The sequence below is a fragment of the Poromitra crassiceps genome (assembly GCF_964638095.1).
Source record: "Poromitra crassiceps genome assembly, chromosome: 3".
Taxonomy (NCBI): Eukaryota; Metazoa; Chordata; class Actinopteri; order Beryciformes; family Melamphaidae; genus Poromitra; species Poromitra crassiceps.
The window spans coordinates 3049150-3073409 of record NC_139625.1 but is presented as its reverse complement, the minus strand read 5'-3'; the positions used below and the strand labels follow the sequence as shown (position 1 = coordinate 3073409).

The following is a 24260-nucleotide window of genomic DNA, read 5'->3' as shown; positions in this document are numbered from 1 at the left end:
AGGCCATGGATGCAGGCCATGGATGCAGGCCATGGATCAGGCCATGGATGCAGGCCATGGATGCAGGCCATGGATGCAGGCCATGCTATCGACTGCGGCGTCATCATTTCTGACCATAAAAGCCACTCAGCCAGTCAATGCAGTCTGGCTTCCTTCTCTCCTTGACTGTGCCCAGCCGCAGCTATTTTTAGCCCTCCTGTGCAGCATGGCTGGCTACCTGGATATGAGGGCTTTGTTGCTCCTGCAGGCTGATCTGCTAGCTTTCCCCAGCCAGGACCACCAAAGTGCTCCCGTAGAGAGAGAGGAACGAGACAGACAGAGAAACCCAAGGAAGGAACTAAGACACACACACAGTAGACGACCATCAAAAAGTGTTAAACGCTTGCCTTATTGACTTCTTTCTTGTCCTTGTCATACTCAGAAGTGAAACGGTATTCTAATGATGATTGGAGGTTAAACCAATTAGGACCAAAGATTATCCTGGTCGACCAGAAAACGAGCACAGCTCCAACCAATCGATTGGTCCAAACGGGGTCTAAAAAAAAAAAAGAAAAAAAAATTGCAGTGTACTTTTTTGTTTTTACTTTTTGCAGTGTATTTTTTTTCTTATTTTGTGCAGTGTACTGACTACTGAGTGCACTATACCTGATAGCTGCTAATTATAAATAAAAGCTATTTGCAGCGTTGTAACGTTACCGGAATGGACAGATTGATCAGCGTGCCGTGCAACACCTGGCCATATTCAGCTAATGGGAAACAGCTTTGAGTTGCGTGTGTGCGATGGTTATGGTTATGTAACGTTAGCACACGTGGCGTGGTTAATTAGTTGGCAGAAAGGACAGCTAGACAGCTTTTGTGATTTATTCCAGTAACATCTTATCACAGTCTAACATTACCGGAGTTGGATTGTATCTCTGTGCTCGTGCAGTATCACTACATGACTGTAGTCTCAACTCATAAGGTGCATACTGCGTAGCTAGCTGCTCGTTAACAGCTGATGGTGGCTGCGTGCTGAAATGTGTCCTTTGTTTGCACTGATAGCTGAGCCATCGCTTTGCTGGTTGCTCTCCTTTCTGCTAACTATGGTTAGCCTGTCTCTCTCTAGCCTGGATCACTTCTTGTGTGCTTCTAGAAAAGGTCTGTCTTGCAACTTGCTTCCGCGGCACGTTACTTCGTTCCGGATCGCTTTTCTTGTTATGAAATTGAATGTCTCATATGAAATTATTCACACCAGCGATTGTTCGACCAATGTGAATCTCGTCGACCAAGAGCACGTCGTCGACCGACCAATCGATCAGGAGGGGGCAGCCCTAAAACCAATACATGCCCTCCAGCATCAATGTACTGTATGGCCTATCATTTTTGTTTTTCTGCCAATATTTTATTTTCACTTTTTTTTATAGAACAATACACGAACAAGACAAACAAGCTCAGACACAGGAAACTAAAGAGGGAGAGAAAAACCACACATCATGGACATTCAACATCACAACATGGTGCTATCAGCCCACAAGGTGCTGATGTGTTTGTAAGAGACATAAGGTGCTGATGTGTTTGTAAGAGACATAAGGTGCTGATGTGTTTGTAAGATGGAATTGCATTTTTTTTTTTTTTTTACAGTGCACCTGAACGCAACATGCAAGATACCCGCTTAATAAGTGTCCAAATGTTCATGTTATTCTGGCCAATTCTCCACTTCTGTTATAGCATTTCAGTCTGGAATATGGAATATCTTTCAATAATCTATGATTTAGCTGCTAAATTGTCAAATACCGCCGTCTGCTCGCTACCCAGGCACTTAGGTATGTACTTAACCTAACTAACTATCTGGGGTGCACAACATTGTCAGACTAAACTCCGGCTGACATGCCAAAAACCTACAATCCGCTACAGAAAAATGTATATTGATTGTTTATTAACTGGCCCCTGGCCTTCTATCATTTCACGAAAGTGGCCCCTGGGCAAAGCAAGTTGAGTATCCCTGCCTTAGAGTAATCAAATATTTTGGCCAAAAATTCCTTTAGCAAAGGGCAGAACCAGAAGGCATGAGTTAGTGTGCCATCTGACACCTGACACCTGTCACACAGTGCTGAGACAGAAGGGAGGATCCTGTGTACTTTATGCTTGGAGTCGTGAAGGCTTTAAATTGGATCAGCTGGTGTCTGCTATTAACTGAGCAGAGTTGTACCACAGAGAGACTCCTTTCCCATATAATGGTAGATAAATCAATACCAAGTTCCCCCTGCCACGCTTCTCTAATCCTCTCAGTAGAGGCTGTGTTGCAGTTATCAAACAGACATACAAATCTAGAGATTAAATAATGCTTGGAGTGAGGAGGGCTCATCGAAAAAAGCATGTTCATTTGGGAGCGCTTCAAAGGTGCGAATCTTTGATCGAACATCATTTCTGATTTGCAGCAATCTAGGCCAGGCAACTCAAACTTCCTCCTCAGTAGGTCGAAGGATGCAAAATGACCATCTATGTATAGGTCTTTGATGTGGCCTATCATTTGTTGCAATGAGTTTCATTTTGTATAGTATGCACAACACAGTATTAGTACAGAGTGCCTTTTTTATCCGGTGGTTTACATGCATTGTTAGTCACAGACATTTTGTTTAGGTAGTCTTTCTCCTGCAGGTATACAAACCTGTGCCTATTAATTCAGCCTAATATTATTCAGTATTCCCAGGCATGGTAAACAAATGCTCCAAACTGATTCATTTGAAATGCCTGCGCTGCAATCCCATGGTGCATTAGGGCTGTTTAAACGCAGTCAGTGCTCAGGCACGCACTCAGGGTCCCTCATAATAGTTTCTCCCCTCGTCTCATTTGTCCTGGGCATCGCTGTACTGGCACCAGTTACACCACATCGCATGTCTCATTTGTCCTGGGCATCGCTGTACTGGCACCAGTTACACCACATCGCATGTCTCATGTCTCCTGGGCATCCCCGTACTGGCACCAGTTACACCACATCGCATGTCTCATTTCTCCTGGGCATCCCTGTACTGGCACCAGTTACACCACATCGCATGTCTCATTTGTCCTGGGCATCGCTGTACTGGCACCAGTTACACCACATCGCATGTCTCATGTCTCCTGGGCATCGCTGTACTGGCACCAGTTACACCACATCGCATGTCTCATGTCTCCTGGGCATCGCTGTACTGGCACCAGTTACACCACATCGCATGTCTCATGTCTCCTGGGCATCGCTGTACTGGCACCAGTTACACCACATCGCATGTCTCATGTCTCCTGGGCATCGCTGTACTGGCACCAGTTACACCACATCGCATGTCTCATGTCTCCTGGGCATCGCTGTACTGGCACCAGTTACACCACATCGCATGTCTCATGTCTCCTGGGCATCGCTGTACTGGCACCAGTTACACCACATCGCATGTCTCATGTCTCCTGGGCATCGCTGTACTGGCACCAGTTACACCACATCGCATGTCTCATTTCTCCTGGGCATCGCTGTACTGGCACCAGTTACACCACATCGCATGTCTCATTTCTCCTGGGCATCCCTGTACTGGCACCAGTTACACCACATCGCATGTCTCATGTCTCCTGGGCATCGCTGTACTGGCACCAGTTACACCACATCGCATGTCTCATTTCTCCTGGGCATCGCTGTACTGGCACCAGTTACACCACATCGCATGTCTCATTTCTCCTGGGCATCCCTGTACTGGCACCAGTTACACCACATCGCATGTCTCATTTCTCCTGGGCATCGCTGTACTGGCACCAGTTACACCACATCGCATGTCTCATTTCTCCTGGGCATCACTGTACTGGCACCAGTTACACCACATCGCATGTCTCATTTCTCCTGGGCATCACTGTACTGGCACCAGTTACACCACATCGCATGTCTCATTTCTCCTGGGCATCCCTGTACTGGCACCAGTTACACCACATCGTATGAGCAACTTCACATGCTTCTTGTTTGAATTGGATCCATATTGCATCACTCCATGCTGGCAGTTTTACAGGGATACACGTGTGCTTCTATGTCTTCTTCTTTTTTGACTTGTGCAACAAACAGGCAATACGATGTCAAATAAGAACGGAGTAAACTAGCCCCACTGCTCTGCCACCAAAATACTAGATTAATGCTCTTTCAATCTTTCAAGTCAATGTGAGTCTCAGATGCAGACCAAGCACCTGCTGAAGACCCAGGGGCTTATTTGAAAGCTAGCTTATTTCCTGTCATCTATTGTATTAGGAAACACTGCAACAGGAAGTTAGGTAGGGGCCATTTAGAATGTTTGTCAAGTTAAAAACCGTCATTGAAGAATGTGGATGGAAGTGACTGAAAACATTGGTGCTTTGCAGCAGCACGTTGTAGCGGTGCTTTGCAGCAGCACGTTGTAGCGGTGCTTTGCAGCAGCACGTTGTAGCGGTGCTTTGCAGCAGCACGTTGTAGCGGTGCTTTGCAGCAGCATGTTGTAGCGGTGCTTTGCAGCAGCATGTTGTAGCGGTGCTTTGCAGCAGCACGTTGTAGCGGTGCTTTGCAGCAGCACGTTGTAGCGGTGCTTTGCAGCAGCATGTTGTAGCGGTGCTTTGCAGCAGCATGTTGTAGCGGTGCTTTGCAGCAGCACGTTGTAGCGGTGCTTTGCAGCAGCACGTTGTAGCGGTGCTATGGGATCCCATGTACATCTCTTGCAAGCACATAGGCACCTTGTGCGGCTGGTAGCACCACGTTGCAATATAATATATTGTGTTTTTTCCCCTGTGTCTGAGTTAGAAAAATAAAATATTGGGGGGGAAACGTCTTCTTTGTTGTGCCTGGAGATAGAAGAGTGGTTAAAGTCCGCCTCCACTGAAGCCACAAGTGTCCCTAGGATCGAAACCCCGCCTACTTTTGCTTCCCTTTCTGCTTTTCAACTGTCTAAATCACATGTGTCAAACTCAAGGCCCGGGGGGCCAAATCCAGCCTGGCACCTGCGAGAGCTAGCAAAGAATACAATTTGCCATTATTTTTCCTATAATTCTGGTTTCTGCGCAAGTTAATAATTATTAAGTTATTACTAAAAAAAAAAACAATAATCGGATCAGAGGCAATTATGTAATACAAGTAGGCTAGATACCGTACATTTATATCGTGCTACGTTTACAACCGGCCCTTTGAGGGCAACCATAATTCTGATGTGGCCCGGGATGAAATTGAGTTTGACACCCCTGGTCTAAATAAACAAAAAAATATATACTGAAGGTGAGATAATTGCTGAATGTGTTGAGTTTAACAGAACCTTCATGTCAAATCCACTGGCCAGTCATATGCTGTACTGCTGTACTGCTGTCCTGCTGTACTGCTGTCCTGCTGTCCTGCTGTACTGCTGTCCTGCTGTACTGCTGTACTGCTGTACTGCTGTACTGCTGTACTGCTGTCCTGCTGTACGTACTGCTGTACTGCTGTACTGCTGTACTGCTGTACTGCTGTACTGCTGTACTGCTGTACTGCTGTACTGCTGTCCTGCTGTACTGCTGTACTGCTGTACTGCTGTACTGCTGTCCTGCTGTACTGCTGTACTGCTGTCCTGCTGTACTGCTGTACTGCTGTACTGCTGTACTGCTGTACTGCTGTCCTGCTGTACTGCTGTACTGCTGTCCTGCTGTACTGCTGTACTGCTGTCCTGCTGTACTACTGTACTACTGTCCTGCTGTACTGCTGTACTGCTGTACTGCTGTACTGCTGTACTGCTGTACTGCTGTACTGCTGTACTGCTGTACTGCTGTCCTGCTGTCCTGCTGTACTGCTGTCCTGCTGTACTGCTGTACTGCTGTACTGCTGTACTGCTGTACTGCTGTACTGCTGTACTGCTGTACTGCTGTCCTGCTGTACTGCTGTACTGCTGTCCTGCTGTACTGCTGTACTGCTGTCCTGCTGTACTACTGTACTACTGTCCTGCTGTACTGCTGTACTGCTGTACTGCTGTACTGCTGTACTGCTGTACTGCTGTACTGCTGTACTGCTGTCCTGCTGTACTGCTGTCCTGCTGTACTGCTGTACTGCTGTCCTGCTGTACTACTGTACTACTGTCCTGCTGTCCTGCTGTACTGCTGTACTGCTGTACTGCTGTACTGCTGTCCTGCTGTACTGCTGTACTGCTGTACTGCTGTACTGCTGTACTACTGTCCTGCTGTACTGCTGTCCTGCTGTCCTGCTGTACTGCTGTACTGCTGTCCTGCTGTACTACTGTACTACTGTCCTGCTGTACTGCTGTACTGCTGTCCTGCTGTACTGCTGTCCTGCTGTACGTACTGCTGTACTGCTGTACTGCTGTCCTGCTGTACTGCTGTCCTGCTGTACGTACTGCTGTACTGCTGTCCTGCTGTACTGCTGTACTGCTGTATGCTGTACTGCTGTCCTGCTGTCCTGCTGTCCTGCTGTACTACTGTCCTGCTGTACTGCTGTACTGCTGTACTGCTGTCCTGCTGTACTGCTGTACTGCTGTACTACTGTACTACTGTCCTGCTGTACTGCTGTACTGCTGTACTGCTGTACTGCTGTACTACTGTCCTGCTGTACTGCTGTACTGCTGTACTACTGTACTGCTGTACTGCTGTACTGCTGTCCTGCTGTACTGCTGTACTGCTGTACTGCTGTACTACTGTCCTGCTGTACTGCTGTACTGCTGTACTACTGTACTGCTGTACTGCTGTACTGCTGTACTGCTGTACTGCTGTACTGCTGTACTGCTGTACCGTACACATCCTGGTCCCACTCGGCTCTTCCTGCAGGCTGCTGTGGAAAGACTCTGTTTCTCACTGGGCGGTAATCTGAGGATTAATGACAGCAACACATCTGCCAGGCGTGCGGCCGTGCCACACAGATGGCGAGGGACGCGCACGAGGCACGCGGCACGCGGACTGGGACCCCGCTACAACATGCTGTTACAAAGCACCGCTACAACATGTTGTTGCAAAGCACTGCTACAACATGTTGTTGCAAAGCACTGCTACAACATGTTGTTGCAAAGCACCGCTACAACATGTTGTTACAAAGCACCGCTACAACATGTTGTTGCAAAGCACCGCTACAACATGTTGTTACAAAGCACTGCTACAACATGTTGTTTCAAAGCACCGCTACAACATGTTGTTACAAAGCACTGCTACAACATGTTGTTGCAAAGCACCGCTACAACATGTTGTTACAAAGCACTGCTACAACATGTTGTTACAAAGCACCGCTACAACATGTTGTTGCAAAGCACCGCTACAACATGTTGTTACAAAGCACCGCTACAACATGTTGTTTCAAAGCACCGCTACAACATGTTGTTGCAAAGCACCGCTACAACATGTTGTTGCAAAGCACCGCTACAACATGTTGTTGCAAAGCACCGCTACAACATGTTGTTGCAAAGCACCGCTACAACATGTTGTTACAAAGCACCGCTACAACATGTTGTTACAAAGCACCGCTACAACATGTTGTTGCAAAGCACCGCTACAACATGTTGTTGCAAAGCACCGCTACAACATGTTGTTGCAAAGCACCGCTACAACATGTTGTTACAAAGCACCGCTACAACATGTTGTTGCAAAGCACCGCTACAACATGCTGTTGCAAAGCACCGCTACAACATGTTGTTGCAAAGCACCGCTACAACATGTTGTTACAAAGCACCGCTACAACATGTTGTTGCAAAGCACCGCTACAACATGTTGTTGCAAAGCACCGCTACAACACCGCTACATGTTGTTGCAAAGCACCGCTACAACATGCTGTTGCAAAGCACCGCTACAACATGTTGTTACAAAGCACCGCTACAACATGTTGTTACAAAGCACCGCTACAACATGTTGTTACAAAGCACCGCTACAACATGTTGTTACAAAGCACCGCTACAACATGTTGTTACAAAGCACCGCTACAACATGTTGTTACAAAGCACCGCTACAACATGTTGTTACAAAGCACCGCTACAACATGCTGTTGCAAAGCACCGCTACAACATGTTGTTACAAAGCACCGCTACAACATGTTGTTACAAAGCACCGCTACAACATGTTGTTACAAAGCACCGCTACAACATGTTGTTACAAAGCACCGCTACAACATGTTGTTACAAAGCACCGCTACAACATGCTGTTGCAAAGCACCGCTACAACATGTTGTTACAAAGCACCGCTACAACATGTTGTTACAAAGCACCGCTACAACATGCTGTTGCAAAGCACCGCTACAACATGTTGGTGCAGTGCAGGTGCATGGTTTGCATCTGAGAAGTTCAAAAAGGAGTAGTTGTATGCACATCCAACCTGTAGTGAGGCCAGGTGCTGGATATTAGGGGTGTCACGGTACATGTATTCGTCCCGTGAGTTTACGGTACGACCCTCACGGTACCTCGTTTCACGGTACATGAAACGACACGACGAATACGTCAAATCCAGAAGCACCTAAACACTGTTTGAACGGCATTGAATTGAATTGAATTAAACGCCACAGAAGAAGACACACCAAAACAACACAAGGGCCATAGAAATCCGCGTTCACAGAATGGGACGTTTTGTGGCGATAAGCTGTTTTGCAAATTCTGTCAACATCAAGCCAACGAGGTAAGCTTGCCAATGTAACGTTACGTAGCCGCGACAAAGTCCTTTATAGTTGCGCGTTGCGGCTAAACGTTACATAACACTGACAAAGCTGTTAACTTGTAAACAAGCAACATACATCGCGTGGGATGAGTGATGCGGTCAAGCAGACATCTGCGGATGCAGACAGGCAAGCTGCGGTGAGGAAGAGGCGATGACTCCTTGTCATGTTCCAATAATCCATTAGATGACCGAACGTAATCATATTATGCTAAACAAAACTCACATCCAATAACGTTAAGGCGCTGACAGGGTTCTTTCCCGTACTTACTGGGAAAGTGAAACCCACCCCGTTGTCTGTCAGACAGTGGGGGTATCTTTCAACAGGGTTTAGAAGTTTTTCTTCTTCTGCCGTTTTATTCTTCTTCTGAACATGTAGGTATTTTGACGTTGACTAAAGAAACACTGCCGCCTAGTGGCCGCTTTTAGATAGGATTCCAAATTAGTGCTTACATCAAACGCAAATGCTACATAAAACAAATACAACAGGGGGAGGGGTTGGTGGGAGTATTAGGCTACTCCACACATGCGCTCTGTTTACAAACTTGTGTACAATAAAGATTTAAAGTGGGGGGAAATGCCTTTGCCCTGTCAAACAGCTGGAATACAGACATCTGAGAGGGAGGCGCACCCCACACTTTGAAAATCACTGCTCTAGAGTAAAACCTTTTTGTGTGGATTGCCTAGATCTTATTAAATAGTGGACATTTATTCATTCCCACATATTAGACACTATTTCTGATGGTAAAAATAGCATAAAAAGCAGAATTCAGACATATTCAAAGGGAAAAAAACTGAATTTGGGATTTGTTGCTTTTTTTCCCCGTTTTCGTACCGTGCCGTATTCGTACCGAACCGTGACCCCAAAACCGAGGTACGTACCGAACCGTGACTTTTGTGTACCGTGACACCCCTACTGGATATAGAGGTGCAAACTGAAGAAAGAAAGGAATATCCGCACACTGGAAAACAGCTCCAAATGTTTAATTAGGACGTATGAGGACTGCGTGGGTCGAAACGTGTGCGGTTATTCCCTCCTTTCTTCAGTTTGCATCTGAGAAGTCCCACCCCTGGGTCTTCAGCAGGTGCTTGGTTTTGTATCTTCGGACGCTGTTCGCACTCCTGTGGTCCTGTGGTGGAGTGATTTTCTGCAGGCCTGCCTTCCTCTTCACAATGTCATCTATTTAGCTTCTCTTCCTCTCCTTTCCACTGGAATGTGTTGCTTCCACGTCCATCTGTTTTATGAGTACATCACTGCCAATACCACAACATTAGCAGCAGACACAGTGTAAAGTGATAGGACTCCCAGTGGCTTTCAGTGGCACAGTAATAGCACATATCCAATATGGAGGCTGAGAGGAGATGATCCTACATGCCGCTGGCAGTGCCTCTGGCTACGGGGCCAACACAGTACACACACACACACACGCACAGCCACACATGCACGTGCGCACACACACACACATACACAGCCACACATGCACGTGCGCACACACACACACACACACATACACACAGACACACACACACACACCCACACATGCACGCGCACACACACACGCACACAGACACACACGCTTACACACAATCTGTGTTTTGCTTGCCTTAGAGGAGCAGACACATAGTATGTCTCCCTGAATTACTTGTAAGAAAAGGCACTATAGTGGTGGTGATTCTATTCTTGTAGGGGGGAAACGGTCAATTCTGATTTCAAAAAACAATTCTCTCACTCGCTCTCTGTATTTCTCTGTTTCTTCTCCCCTCAATCCCATTTTCTAATTTCCTTCTCTATTGTCTTTCCTCTGTCTGTCCTGCTGTTGGACCAGGTGGTGGGCCCACCAGCTGCAGGGGCTTTCCGGGAGCGTCCGTCCAGACCTACGGGGTTCCGCAAGTTCTACGAGAGGGGAGAGTTCCCAATGGCCCTGGAGCACAACGCCAAAGGCAATCGCATCGCATGGAAGGTAGGGGGCACTGCCCTTGTGATAGCGCTAGCTGCATTTCTATCCACCTGTTTTGATGCACATTTAGAAGTATATCAAAGAAAAGGTTGATGGAAACAAGAAAATTAGAAAAGACTTGTTGACGCTCGCCCGAGGTGGTTTCTGCTGCAAAAGGAGATGGAAACACCTTTTCCCAATAAGTGATTAGCTGGTCCATGTCGAGCACGAGCTGGCAGTTCGTCCGCTCTGCTGCGATGTGCGTTCTGCTGGCCGAACCGGCGCCTGACCGACCCAAACGTTCCGAAGATCCTGCAACAGATCAAATGCTGTCCTGGATCCTAAATAACGGGTTTTCATCCAAAGACTCTCCGTCCCTACAATGTCTTTTGCACGGTGACTCCCAGAACTGGTTTGTGCGACTCATTTCCCAAATATATATATTTACTCATCATCACTGCCAGAAAGAAGGAAATACAGCCAGCAGCAGATTATACCACATCATAATGTACACTTCTCCTATGACAATAAGCTCTCTCATGTCTCAGCCCTCCCACACACAACCTACTGTACTTATTCGCTTAACAGCCGCTAATGGAAACGGTTCTGATTCTCATTTTAAAGATATTTTTTTTTACATCTTTATTGACAGTATTACAAATGTACATGGAAAACAAAAATAAAGACAAAACAAACACACAAATAAAGACGTCATTAATACATACAATTACGAGAGCATAACTCAATTGCAGCTTTCTAATTTTTTGAGTAAAAGATTGTTTTGATGTACTGTTTGGGTTCATTTTCAAAAACCAAGATAAAGATTTAGAGTGGCTAAATGTGGATTTATGAAGATGGAATTTGGCTAAAATAATAATTAAAATGATTAAATATAATTATTTCATTTTATTATTATTGTTATTGAAGAAACCAAACAGTACATTCTTCCAGTAGAGAAAAAAAGTCAGTCTCAATATACCGGGATACATCTTTCTAGAATTTGTTAGTGTAGGGACATTGCCAGAACAAGTGTAGCATTGTTTCTGGGTATACATTTCACATACCGAACAGTCAACACAAATGTCTTTCTTAAACTTAAGAAGATAATGACTAGCAGGATAATGTCTATATGATTTTGAATGAAACTTCCTTTACTTTATTGGTAAGAAGATATTTATTTGGAGGATTCCACACATTTCTCCAATTTAAGTTACACTGGATCAACAAATCTAGACCAATAGGATACACCATAAGGGGTACTATTAATATTAGGGCCGGGACTTTAACGCGTTAATTACGATTAATTAATCGACGAAAAATGAACGCGTTAAAAAAATTAACGCATTTTAATCGCACCTTTATTTTTGCACTTGGAACGTTTCTCAGTTGATGAAAACGGCTCCCATTCCAGCACATGCCGTGCGTTGCTCACATGTTGCAGAGGAGCATCACTGTTTGCCTTGGTGAGAGCGGGTTTACTGACACGTTGTCAAGGTGTCGCAAGATAGTGGGTCACTTTAAGCACAGCCCTGCCAATACAGAGGAACTACACCAGCAGCAATCAGCACTTGGAGAAGAAAAAGAGGCACTGATACAGGATGATTCCACGAGGTGGAATTCAACGCTGTGTATGATCTCTCGTCTCCTGTGTACAAGCTTTATGCTTGCTGAAGGACACTCGGTGACGACAAGCTCGTTGTTCCCAACTCGGTATCTTTATTAGCCTCTCTGTTAGCTTCTGTGTTAGCAGCGTGAGCGTGTATCAGCATTGACAACAGGAACCTATCTGTTCCCAACAGTACTGCGCATGCGTCATCTATCAGTGACCTAATCACTACGCATGTAACCTTGCGCCTAAGGTAGTCCATACATGACATTCTGAAGAACCAAGAGGCTGAAGTCTACTCTAGCCAAACAGAAGCACAAGCTAACCATGTTGACTACATCAGAGTGGGACAAACTGCAGAAGCTGTATACCAAAAGCCATTAGATTTGAAAAATCGTATGCGATTTGATATGCGAATAAAATGCGATTAATTTCAATTAATTAATCGCAAAGCCTCTAATTAATTAGATTCATTTTTTTAATCGAGTCCCAGCCCTAATTAATATATTTTCAAAAGAATGATTATTATTCCTTAAAGTAGAATTCAGACACTATTGAAGTTACCTTAGGGCAGGGGTGGGCAATTATTTTTCATGGGGGGCCACATGAGAAACCCAGATTGTTGCCAAGGGCCGAACAAATATTGTGATGCCGTAACCCAGGAACTTTGATGATAGAGAGGACCACAAAAAAATGTCCTCGCTACCAGAGGAGCAGATTTTGCTGAGGGCTGGGCGCCAAATGGCGCCGGCGCGATAAATTTGGGGCATTTGAAGTCAGATTTAGAGGAATAACTCATTTTAAATGAACAGTTGTGATGTCATTATTCAGTCTTAACCACCAATATTTGATCCTTTTCTCACTCACTCCTATGTCACCACCTGCTCTCCCTGCAGGGCTTGAAATTAACTTTTTTGACCACCTGCCAATATGGCTGCTAGATTTTAAAGTTACCAGCCAATTAGAATTTCCACTAGCCAAAATGTTTTTCTTGAAATAAACCAGAATATGAGTGGGTTAATTTAAGCATAAGTATCAGTAAGTGGCCCGGGATTCTCAAAGCCTGTGTTGAGGGTCACACGAACAAAAATGCACTCTTGAAGCTAAATAAATCCAAAACCAATGAGTTAATTATTTAAATTTTTACTTCAATGTAGAACAGTAATTTCTTACACATGAGATTACTTTGAGCCTTTTAGTCATAATGATTATTGAAAGATATTCCATATTCCAGACTGAAATGTTATAACAGAAGTGGAGTATTGGCCAGAATGACACTTATTTCGACACCTATTCAGCGGGTATCTTGCATGTTGCATTCAGGTGCACTGTAATTATTATATGTATTTTTCAATTCCAGTGCGGGAAACACAGGGGGCGCTCGCGGGCGGTTGCCCAGGTCTGCCTTAGGGTCTGGTGTTGGCAGACACATGCAGAGGGGGGTGCTAGGGGTGCCCAAGCCCCTGCCCATTTTCCCCTGATGCCCAAAGTGCCCTTTTATTTATTTATTTTTTTACAGTGAAGGCATGATGCCCAGCGCCCTTCAACAAGAACTTATAACAATAAATAACAATGTATCAATAAATTTACACATGTTGACCTTTCAACCTGGAAGTTAACACATTGACTGCCAGCCCGTTTTTCAATGCTGTAGGTAGGTTCTGCCATGGTTTTTTTTTGAGGATTCTGGCTCATTTTACAAGAGCCGAGGATTCTTTTCTGCTAAGATTTTGTGAACACACAATATCTCAAAACAACTAATAGAATGTGTGCTTTCTCTGTCTAAAAGAGTTAGTTTGTAGAGTTAGTAGTTATGTAAGCATTAGCAGTTGAATACAGCATGGTTTCAGCGTCAGAAAAATTATTCAGAGATAAACGGCTTTTTGTGAAATTCGATAGAACAGTCACTTTAACCATTCATTTTTGGCATCAGTAAGACCTAAACAATAGTTTTGAACAGTAATTTCCTCCATAACAGCAGGAAACTCCCCTCTGCTTCCAACTCCTCCCTCCGTGGGCTTCCTCTTGGCTGCAGCCAGCGGCCGTGTCACAAGCTTGTCACCAGTCTCACTGCTTTGCAGCTGCTGTGCGGCTGTGCCTGTCTGAGCGGCCGCTCTTTGAGGAAGTCTGGTTGGACTCGCTCGCTTCTTGGAGTTTTGGTTGAGAGCTTTGATCAAGCTTTTGCGATTCTGGTCATATTTATGCTGCGTGTTTCAAAGTGTGTCCATCCGTGATCTATTATGCAAATTTGCAATCCCGCACTGCCAGCAATCAGCGCGAAAACGAAAGCGTTTTCGCCAATCCATTTTCATGAGAATGGCTTCGTCACACTGCTTTTTGCTTGCCTTCCTCCTTCCTTGTCGCCACTTAGCTTTTGCGATTCTGGTCATATTTATGCTGCGTGTTTCAAAGTGTGTCCATCCGTGATCTATTATGCAAATTTGCAATCCCGCACTGCCAGCAATCAGCGCGAAAACGAAAGCGTTTTCGCCAATCCATTTTCATGAGAATGGCTTCGTCACACTGCTTTTTGCTTGCCTTCCTCCTTCCTTGTCGCCACTTAGTGGGTCGGTGGAATGGGTTGTACACGTTGTACACGTCCAATACTTATATAAGAGATGTAAAAGGGTTAGATGCACATCCCACCGTCAAAAAAAAAAATCGAATTAAGTAATCGTCTGGGTCTCTGTGACGTGCGCGATATTTTCTTCCCAGGATAGCGAAGGCATGACCCACCCTTCTCTGCCTCTGATTGGCCAAGCGTCAAACATTGTTGATCCAATCACATTCGCTTGGCTATCCTATCCTGCGTCTCTCATCGTATCCTGTGCCAATCAGAGGCAGAGATGGGCGGGTCATGCCTTCGCCATCCTGCCCACTGCCCAGCTGCCGAACTCCGACCGACTGACTGCCCCTGCCCCTCTAAGGGTCTCTGCACGGCTCTGTGGTTGGTAAGCAAACTGGTCTATCAGCCCCCTTTTGGAGGAGTAGAAATCCAGAAGGAATAGCACCCATAACCGTGGCAAACTCCTTTGGGGCGATAGGAATGCCAAAAGTATCAAGGAATTCTGCATAGTTTAAAAGCAGACCATTATCATTTATTAGTTGACTTACTAGAATTATATTTTTGTTAAAACAGTTTGGATAGAATAAGTATGCTGACTATTCCAAATAAAACATTTATGGGGGGGGAAGAGATTATGTTGTAAGACCATGCTAAAATCATTTGTTTGTGGAATTTAGATAAAGATAGGGGAAGTTTCTATATTTTATAGTCACATAGAAGTACAAATTTAAGGCCTCCGATCTCAGAGAAAATAAAATTGGGTATACAATTCTAAGTGGATGTGGGGTTGTTAGGAAACGTCTTTATCCAATTGATTTGGAAGGTATTATCAAGAGTAGTCAACTCAAGGAAGTTGAGGCCACCAGAGTCACAGGTATTCATAACAACAGACTTTCTCACGAGTCTTATTTTTAAGAAAATCCAAACGCGATTTATCAATCAATTTATCAATCACATTACCGTAAATTCCGGACTATAAGGCACACCGGTCTATAAGACGCACCTTCAAAGGTGACTATTTTTTTCTTCTATAAGCCGCATCGGTCTATAAGCCGCGGGTGTTTTGATGTTTAATTACCATATGTAAGGCTTCGTGCACAGAGGGGATTGTCGGGAAAGAGATGGCTGTTTGGGGAAGCTCCCATTTATTAACATTTCAACAAAACAAAAGTCAGGTCACTAATCCCCAGACAAAATCACACATTGTGAGATGCTTAAAAATCACCATCGGCGGGAGCTGCTGTGCAGCCAAGAACACAAGTGAAATTCGTTCTCTCGTGACCTGTGGTTCTCAACGTGATGGACGATTCACCTTTCTTGTTAACAGTCCTAGTGAGAGGCAGGTCGAACGTCAAAGGCACTTCATCCATATTTATGATCTGCTCCGGTCCGATGGAATATTCCTTGATCTTTCTTTGTGTGAATTCGCCGAAGTTTGTAATTTTCTCCTGGTAGTCGGGAGGGAGTTGCTGACACACAGTCGTCCGCGCCCTGACGGACAGTCCCTTTCGTCTCGGGTTTGTGCATGATCCTTTGCTGCTGCTGCTGTTGTTGTTCCTGTCTCGCTACTGTCTCAGACATGGCTTTCAGGCTCAATCGCCGCCATCGTCGTAACACAGCCAGTTCTCCATCTTTTGAAGCATGATGTTAGATTACAACGAGCTAGTTGTGTGGCTTAGCCTTCCAAAATGTTGCTGTTAGTTTTTTAGAATGTAATACATAGAATTGGGAATGTTACATTACATTACGTTCAACAATTTCATTCAGACTGTCTTTCAAGCTCAATCGCTGCCTTTTTCCCCCCGGAGCGAGGGAGGAGGGAGGGTGTTTTACCGTAGTGGCTGAGAGAGAGTAGTGGCACAGTGCTCCAATCAGGTCGCGAGGCACATTTTTTGCAACATCATCCAATCAGGGTCTCGCTCTCATAATGTCTGTCTTGCTCTCGTTCTGCCTCATACCAACATCCATAGATTTTGGAGGTTCCCGAGTGGCCGTTTGCTGGAAAAATCCATAGATAAGACGCACCGTTATTTAAGCCGCAGGGGGCAAAAAAGGCCAAAAAACGGGAAAAAAGCCGCGGCTTATAGTCCGGAATTTACGGTACACAGCTTCTTATTGACAAACAGAGAGCATATGTAAGATGGGATAATCCTTCAGCCTTCATCAGTAACACGGATAAATCTCTTTCTAACCATTGGTTCAGCTTTTTCTTTGTGTTATCAATAAATAAACTAAAGTTCTCAGAACATCTTGCTACTTCATTTTTCATGATGGTAATCCCCAAATAATTTTCTTTGACCGGTATATTACAAACATAGGGTGTGTGTCTTTAAGAGGAAAAAAAAAAACTCACATTTGATCAAATTTAAACACAGTCCAGAAGCTGCAGAGAATGATTCTATTGTTTTGATAGCAATGGGAACTTGACTAGCACTCTTTAGAAACAACGTTGTTCATTCTGAATTTAAGATTGTCGACTTTTTGCTTACAATTTGAAAAGAAAACCTGAAAGGAAAACCAGTAGAGACTAGCGCTTATGGTTTGCATTCCGTTGACAAAATGGCGTGGGTGCTAACGTTGCCAGTGGGGCGGGAGGTGGGGGTTGAACAGTGAATAACCTTCAGAAGTAAAGACAAAAGCTATTGGGAACCAATTAAAAGCCTGGTAAAGAGAAAAAAACACATCAATCAGGCCACATAAGAAAATATCTGGCAGGGGGAAATCCCAAGAATGATTCATTTACAACTCGCGCACACACTACACACTACACACACACACACACACTACACACACTACACACACATCTCCAGGGTTTCTGTACACAATCCACACGACTTGGCTCGTGGACTTTGAGGAGTTGACAGGCGCTATGCAAACACCATTTATCGTCATCATTATCACCGTGGATGCTCAGCTGAAGGTGATGGTGACAGTTTCTCACATCAGCACCGGTCCACTGAGGGCTGTTATCCTGCAGGAGGCAGTGTAGATTAGCTCAGTTGAAAGCTCCACCCCGTCTCACAGCACCAATCACTGAATCCATCAATCACAAAGTCCATATGAAGTCAGGGCAGCAAAACACACCGCAGTAATTGCATATACCTGTATACGCGCTGTATATATTTCTGTGTGTGTGTGTGTGTGTGTGTGTTTCAACATACACACCTCTACAGAGGCACCATGCCCCTGTCTGACAGTGTGTGGGATGTATTCTTCTAATCATCGCGTAGCTTTATTACAGCTAAGCGCTACGCTGCCGGCTACTCCCCAACTTCACAGCACTCTTAATGACATTTAGACATAGTAAGCAAGCATCAATGAATCAAAGCAAATATGGCCTTTTCTTCCCCTCTCCCTTCTTCAAACAGAGCAGGAGAGAGAGGGAGCCTCCTCGCTAGTTAGCTGTCTGTCTCCAGGTGAAAACATTGTGACGGAGAATCTCTCTCTTTCTATGAATTATTTATCTACAATGTTTCAAATGAATCTTTGCCTTTGCAAAAAATGTATCTATATATATTTTAAAAAGTATGTGAGGTTTCCATACCAAATTTCAAGCTGTCATATCTGTATTACCTGATCAGCCCGTGACGTCAGTCAAGCCCTAGCGTGACGTCAGGCATGCCGTCAGTCCTCCCTAGTATATAGTATAGTAGTATAGGCTGTTGATTTATTATTAGACCAGGTACTTGGCTCTGGTACTTTGTTTGAATGGATGTTATGTTGTCGTGTTGTTTTGTTTTTTAACTGTATATTACAACGTGACTTCTTTTTATTATTGTACTGAGTGTGAGTCTGGTGTAGAGGACTATAGTCCTGTACCAGAAACTTTCAATAAACTTCAATAAACTTCAATAAACTATATATAGCAAGGGTTCTACGTCACCCCCCACTCTGGCGGATCACAGCAGCAGCCGGCATCGCGGCTGTTCATTCCCCCTGAAACCATCCTCTGAAGCCATCATTTCACCCCACCCACCTCCCCAGTCCACCACCAACGAGTCTTGACTCCTGGAGAATCCCGGGGGGGGGGGGGATTCTCTCTGGCCCAAATAGATGCCACCCTCTCGCCTAAAGAGGAGTGCCATCTTACAATGGAGTCATACGCCAAAGTACTTGCCATGCACGCCACTTGCTAAATAAAGTCCCTTGTTAAACCTTGCTGACCGGTCTCTCATGATTGAAATATACATATATATATATATATATAATATATATATATATATATATATATATATATTTTATACCTATACACATGCCCCGCCTCCCGCCCATACCTATAGAGCTCAACAGTCACGTGACTTTTCATGACGTCATTCCGCCCGGAAGTGAGTTCCTCATTCATTTTCTCCATAGACATTTCGATCATTCAAAACAAGAAGCATTTTGCTTTTAGGAGCATCGCTGTTCCAAAACGTGTCAACGTGTGTCGTTGCCTGGGAAACGCACATCCCATAATACAACTGTTCGCATCGCATCCCATAATAGTATGATGATACTTGGGATGCCATTGCGAACATAGATGTGAACAGGTTAGCTAAAAGTTTAGCGTCGCCAGCGAGGGCCCCCCACCGTTGCGGTCGGGGTACGTTTTTCGAAAATCCCTCCAGGCCTGAAAATGTTTCTAGGGGGAAACACTGATACATACAGTATTGCTATCCTGCAATACATATGTGTTGAACACTTAAGCTAGATGGAGCTAAGTGTGTACAGGTGTATTGACAGAGAATTATGACCCTAAGGACATGCAACTGTGTTTATTTGTGTGTGTCCACATGCGTGTGTGTGTGTGTGTGTGTGTGTGTGTGTGTGTGTGTGTGCGTGTGTGTGTGTGCGTGTGCGTGCGTGTGTGTGCGTGTGTGTGCATGCGTGCATGCGTGCGTGCATGTGTGTGTGTGTGTGTGTGTGTGTGTGTTTTCCGGACCTCTGTTCTTTTGAATCAGCCCACACAGAAGTGGCCAGTGCTTAATGTGTGTGTGTATTTGTGTGTATCATAGCAGAGAGTGTGTAGTCATGATTGGAGTAAGTGGAGAGGGGCTGCCGCGTGCTTGCACTGAGCCGCCCTCGGGGGGCACTGCAGGTTGGAGACGGCAGCTCTGGATCAATCCCAGCCTGAGAGCTCGGCCTCGTAGCAAATCAAAAGCCTGGGCAAAAGAGGCAGAAAGAGACTGGGGAGAGAAAAATAAATGCTGTGTTGATCTAGTTTGTAGGCTGAGTACTCAAGCATGCTATATGTGTGTGTGTGTGTGTGTGTGTGTGTGTGTGTGTGTGTGTGTGTGTGTGTGTGTGTGTGTGTGTGTGTGTGTGTGTGTGTGTGTGTGTGTGTGTGTATCAGTGCCTGCGTGCGTTGATTGGAGATTCAGGTGAGGAGTGCAGCTTCCCCCCCTGCAGAGAGGCTGTCTGTACATGCTGGCCTCTGCACGGTAGCAAAACAGCTCCTCTCTCAAATTGACCATGAAATAGACATACAGGCCGCGTTTAGCCAGACAACTCTGTCCAATCAATATGGCCGGCTCTGCTGTACGGGTGCAGCCATCTTTTCACACCTTGTCCCTTGATCCTTCCCCCCCCCCCCCCCCCCCAACCTCGTCATCCCCCCTCCGAGCAGCAGGGGGCAGCAGCGTGTGCTCCTGGCCTCTGAATGAATCAGCCGCCTCGCGTCGGTCTCAACCCCCCCCCCCTCTCACACGCGGTTAGGCTAGCACCGGGCTGGAGGCCATCCTGTGATGGAGTAGTCTAGTGGAAAGGCAGTTTGCTCAGAGCCACATGGGGGAACATTGCATTGTGTTTCCTGCACATTGTGTTGGTGGCAGAGCAGTGGAGGATGAGGGGGGTGGTTTTTGCTCTGAGACATATCCACAGCATGGGCTTCATCTGCATACAGGGCTGCACTGTCGTAGCAAACATTATAATTATTATTTCTAGGCATGCACGATATATCGGCAGTCATATCGGTATCGGCAGACGTTAGTCTTTTTTTTTCTTCACATATCGGCATCGGTCCTGATGTTGCAATGTTAATATCGGTTATCTGTATCGGCCAACGTTTTCACATTGAGAGGAAACAATGTGGTAAATCTATGTTTTATGGGCTTTTCTAAAGAAATGCATAACGTTTTTCAAATTCAGTGTTTACATGTAATCCAAAGAGGTTTATAGTGTCTATACTGAATGAATGAATGAAGTATTTATTTGTCCGTTAGGAAAATTGGTTTGTACATCATGGTCATTGGCAAAAAGGACATCAAAAACAACAGACAAGACAACAGCACAAGACAACAACTAAAATTATTGGCAACATCAACACATCACAAGATTGGGCTAGGGGAGGGGTTGGGATTGGATCCGTCTTCATCACAGATGAAGACGGAAGTATTGCGTTCGAAACATGTCAGGTAGGATATGAAAACCTGTGTCTGATACAGTGCTAGACAGATCCAAATGCGTGCCTTACCGCAAGCTGTGTATTGACTAGGGATGGGCATCGAATTTCGAATTTTCGAATAATCGTTGTTATTATCAAGGTCGACTTTTATTATTGAAATTCGAAATTCGAATTTTTTTTTTTTTTTTTTTTTTTGAGTGAAATGTTGCATTGTCTCCCCTGATTCTAAGTATAGTCAAATCGCTTGGTTTGAGCAAGTAAAACAATTTTTATAAGCATTTTAAGCAAGGTTTATGGAAAAATGAATGGCGGATGAAATCCCATGAAGAGGGAGAGGGGGTGACTTTGGCACCCCTTTGGCACTCAGACCTGAGCCTACTAAATATTTAATGAACCACTCATGATTGTCAAAACTGTTTTTTATTTTCGAAAAATGTCAATGTCATGTAACATGTTCTTTACTTCAGTGGTGCAATGCTTGTTTGAGCTAAAAATCCACAGCAGAAGCTTTTTATATTAATTAATAAAGCCGTAGACTTAGAATCAGGGGAGACAATGCAACATTTCACTCACAAAAAAAAAAAAAAAAATTTTTTTTTTTTTTTACATTTTTTTTTTTTTTTTCGAAATTCGAATTAAATTCGAATTTGGCCAGCGAATTTCGAATAGTGTTTTTGCTAGAAATGCCCATCCCTAGTATTGACGCGCGGCGGCAGAAAAGAAGAAAAGAAGAAAATCTAACGACCTAAGTGTTTACATGTGTTTTTCATTATGTACCAAATTGTATTATTATAACAATTAGTTTTTTATACAGATCATATGGACATGGGTAAATAGCAATGTTATTATCGGTTATCGACCATAACAGCAATGTTAATACCGGTTATCGGTATCTGCCAAAATTGTCATATCGGTGCATCCCTAATTATTTCCCTACACATGGAATGTGTAGGTGGCCTGCAGAAAGCCTTTACATGCTGCACATTGTTGGCACTGAGCCAAAGAAAGTTGAAAATGAGTTCTGCAGATATTTTGCGATTGTGAGTGATTTTAGTTATTTCATCTCGTAGTACACCATGGTGAATAATTATTTTCATAAAACAAAGGGGAAAGTATTTACTTTTATGATTTGGTGGAATGCCACTGTAGAAATAAATACAACGTTGTGGAAGTTTTAAAGCCATTTTCCCATGTTTTACTTTGAGACATAAAACATATCTATAGGGGAGAGTTTCTAATTGATGGAAATGTCAAAAAATGAAAATGTCAAATTCCCACCGCATTTTTCACACCTAATGTGCTGTGCATCTTTTTTCACTGGCGTATTTCTCAAGGTAGACAAATGACATTACTATTAATTGTGGAAATCACAATACGATGATCAATTATTCATTGAGCAGCTCAAAGTAGGCCGTCTTTATCGTTTGAAAACAGTGCATATTTGAATACCGTAGTGTTTATGGAAGAGTCCTGATTTGGGTGAGCAATAAGCACTGATAATGAATTGTTATTGCTTTAGTTTGTAAGTGCTGGAGGAATTATTCCCTCTCTCTATCGTTAGCGCCGAGTCTCTTCTCTCTTCCCATAATAATGCTGTACCTTTTTATATTACTTTTCATATCATTTTTTATTTATGATTGTTAATTATTTTTGCTCGTGCGCAATTAATTTTTGTTCTGAACGAGAAATATTATTATGGAAAAAAAAAAAAGACAAAAGAGAGAGAAGCACGCTTTACATCTTATTGCCAAGTCTGAAATGGCCTATACTCTCTGTTGTGTCGTTATGAACCTGCCTGGCTGGAAGCTGTTCCATCCTGCAATACATATTTTGTTGAACACTTAAGCTAGATGGCGCTAAGTGTGTACAGGTCTAATGACAGAGAATGATGACCCTAAGGACATGCAACTGTGTTTATTTGTGTGTGTCCACGTGCGCGCGCGCGCGTGTGTGTGTGTGTGTGCGTGCACGCGTGTGTGTGCGTGTGTGTGTGTGCGTGTGCGTGCGTGCGTGCGCGTGCGTATGTGTGCGTATGTGTGCGTGCATGTGTGTGTGTGTGCGTGCGTGCGTGTGTGCGCGTGTGTGTGTGTGTGTGCGTGTGCTGGTGTACCAACAGTATGTTGGTGTCTATGCGTGTGGAGGAGATGCTAGTGAAGTGAATGTGAAGGGCAGGCTGGAAAGGGGAAGGTTGTATCCGAGAGGTAATTTGCCTCTCAGAGGTAACAGCAGGGCTGTAATGGCTCGCTCAGGTAAAAGCTTTACACGTATGGGCAACATGTGCAGCAGATAGATAAGAGACAGGAGAGAACCCTTTCTATGCCTGTCTACACCAAGCTAGCTGTGTGTACGCACGTGTGTGGTTGTGTGGTGTGTGTGTGTACGCGCGTGTGTGTGGTGTGTGTGTGTGTGTGTGTGTGTGTGTGTGTGCGTGCGTGCGTGCTGTGTGCGTGTGTGTGGTGTTTGGCCCCTGCCATAACATAGAAGCCAAAGGACTGGAACACCGCTGTAATCTACTGTGCTCCCCAGCGCCAGAGAGTGAGAGACGGGGCCAGGAGAGAGAGAGAGAGAGGAGGGGGAGAGAGAGAGAGAGAGAGAGAGGAGGGAGAGAGAGAGAGAGAGAGAGAGAGAGAGAGGAGGGGGAGAGAGAGAGAGAGAGAGAGAGAGAGAGGAGGGGGGAGAGAGAGAGAGGAGAGAGGAGAGAGAGGAGGGGGAGAGAGAGTGCAAGAGAGAGAGAGGAGGGGGGAGAGGGAGTGAGAGAGAGAGAGAGGAGGGGGGAGAGAGTGAGAGAGAGGAGAGAGAGAAGGGGGAGAGGAGAGAGTGCGAGAGAGAGAGAGAGAGAGAGGAGGGGAGAGAGTGGGAGAGAGAGAGAGAGGAGGGGGGAGAGAGAGTGCGAGAGAGAGAGAGAGAGGAGGGGGGAGAGAGAGTGGGAGTGAGAGGAGAGAGAGAGAGAGAGAGAGGAGGGGGGAGAGGGAGTGAGATAGAGAGAGAGAGGAGGGGGGAGAGGGAGTGAGAGAGAGGAGGGGGGGAGAGAGAGTGAGATAGAGAGAGAGAGAAAGAGAGAGAGAGGAGGGGGGAGAGGGAGTGAGATAGAGAGAGAGAGAGAGGAGGGGGGAGAGGAGTGAGATAGAGAGAGAGAGGAGGGGGGAGAGGGAG

The 24260-nt window shown here is 45.0% G+C and overlaps 1 protein-coding gene across 1 annotated transcript in view; it reads left to right on the top strand.

The window, feature by feature from the left end:
* pacrg (PARK2 co-regulated) overlaps nt 1-24260 on the top strand; it is a gene marked incomplete at both ends in the record, with an annotated part of 488123 nt that overhangs the window by 64911 nt on the left and 398952 nt on the right. The window contains one exon of the mRNA XM_083634299.1: nt 10443-10577. Within this exon, the coding sequence (XP_083490425.1) occupies nt 10443-10577 (135 nt within the window). The remainder of the gene's footprint in view (nt 1-10442; nt 10578-24260) is intronic.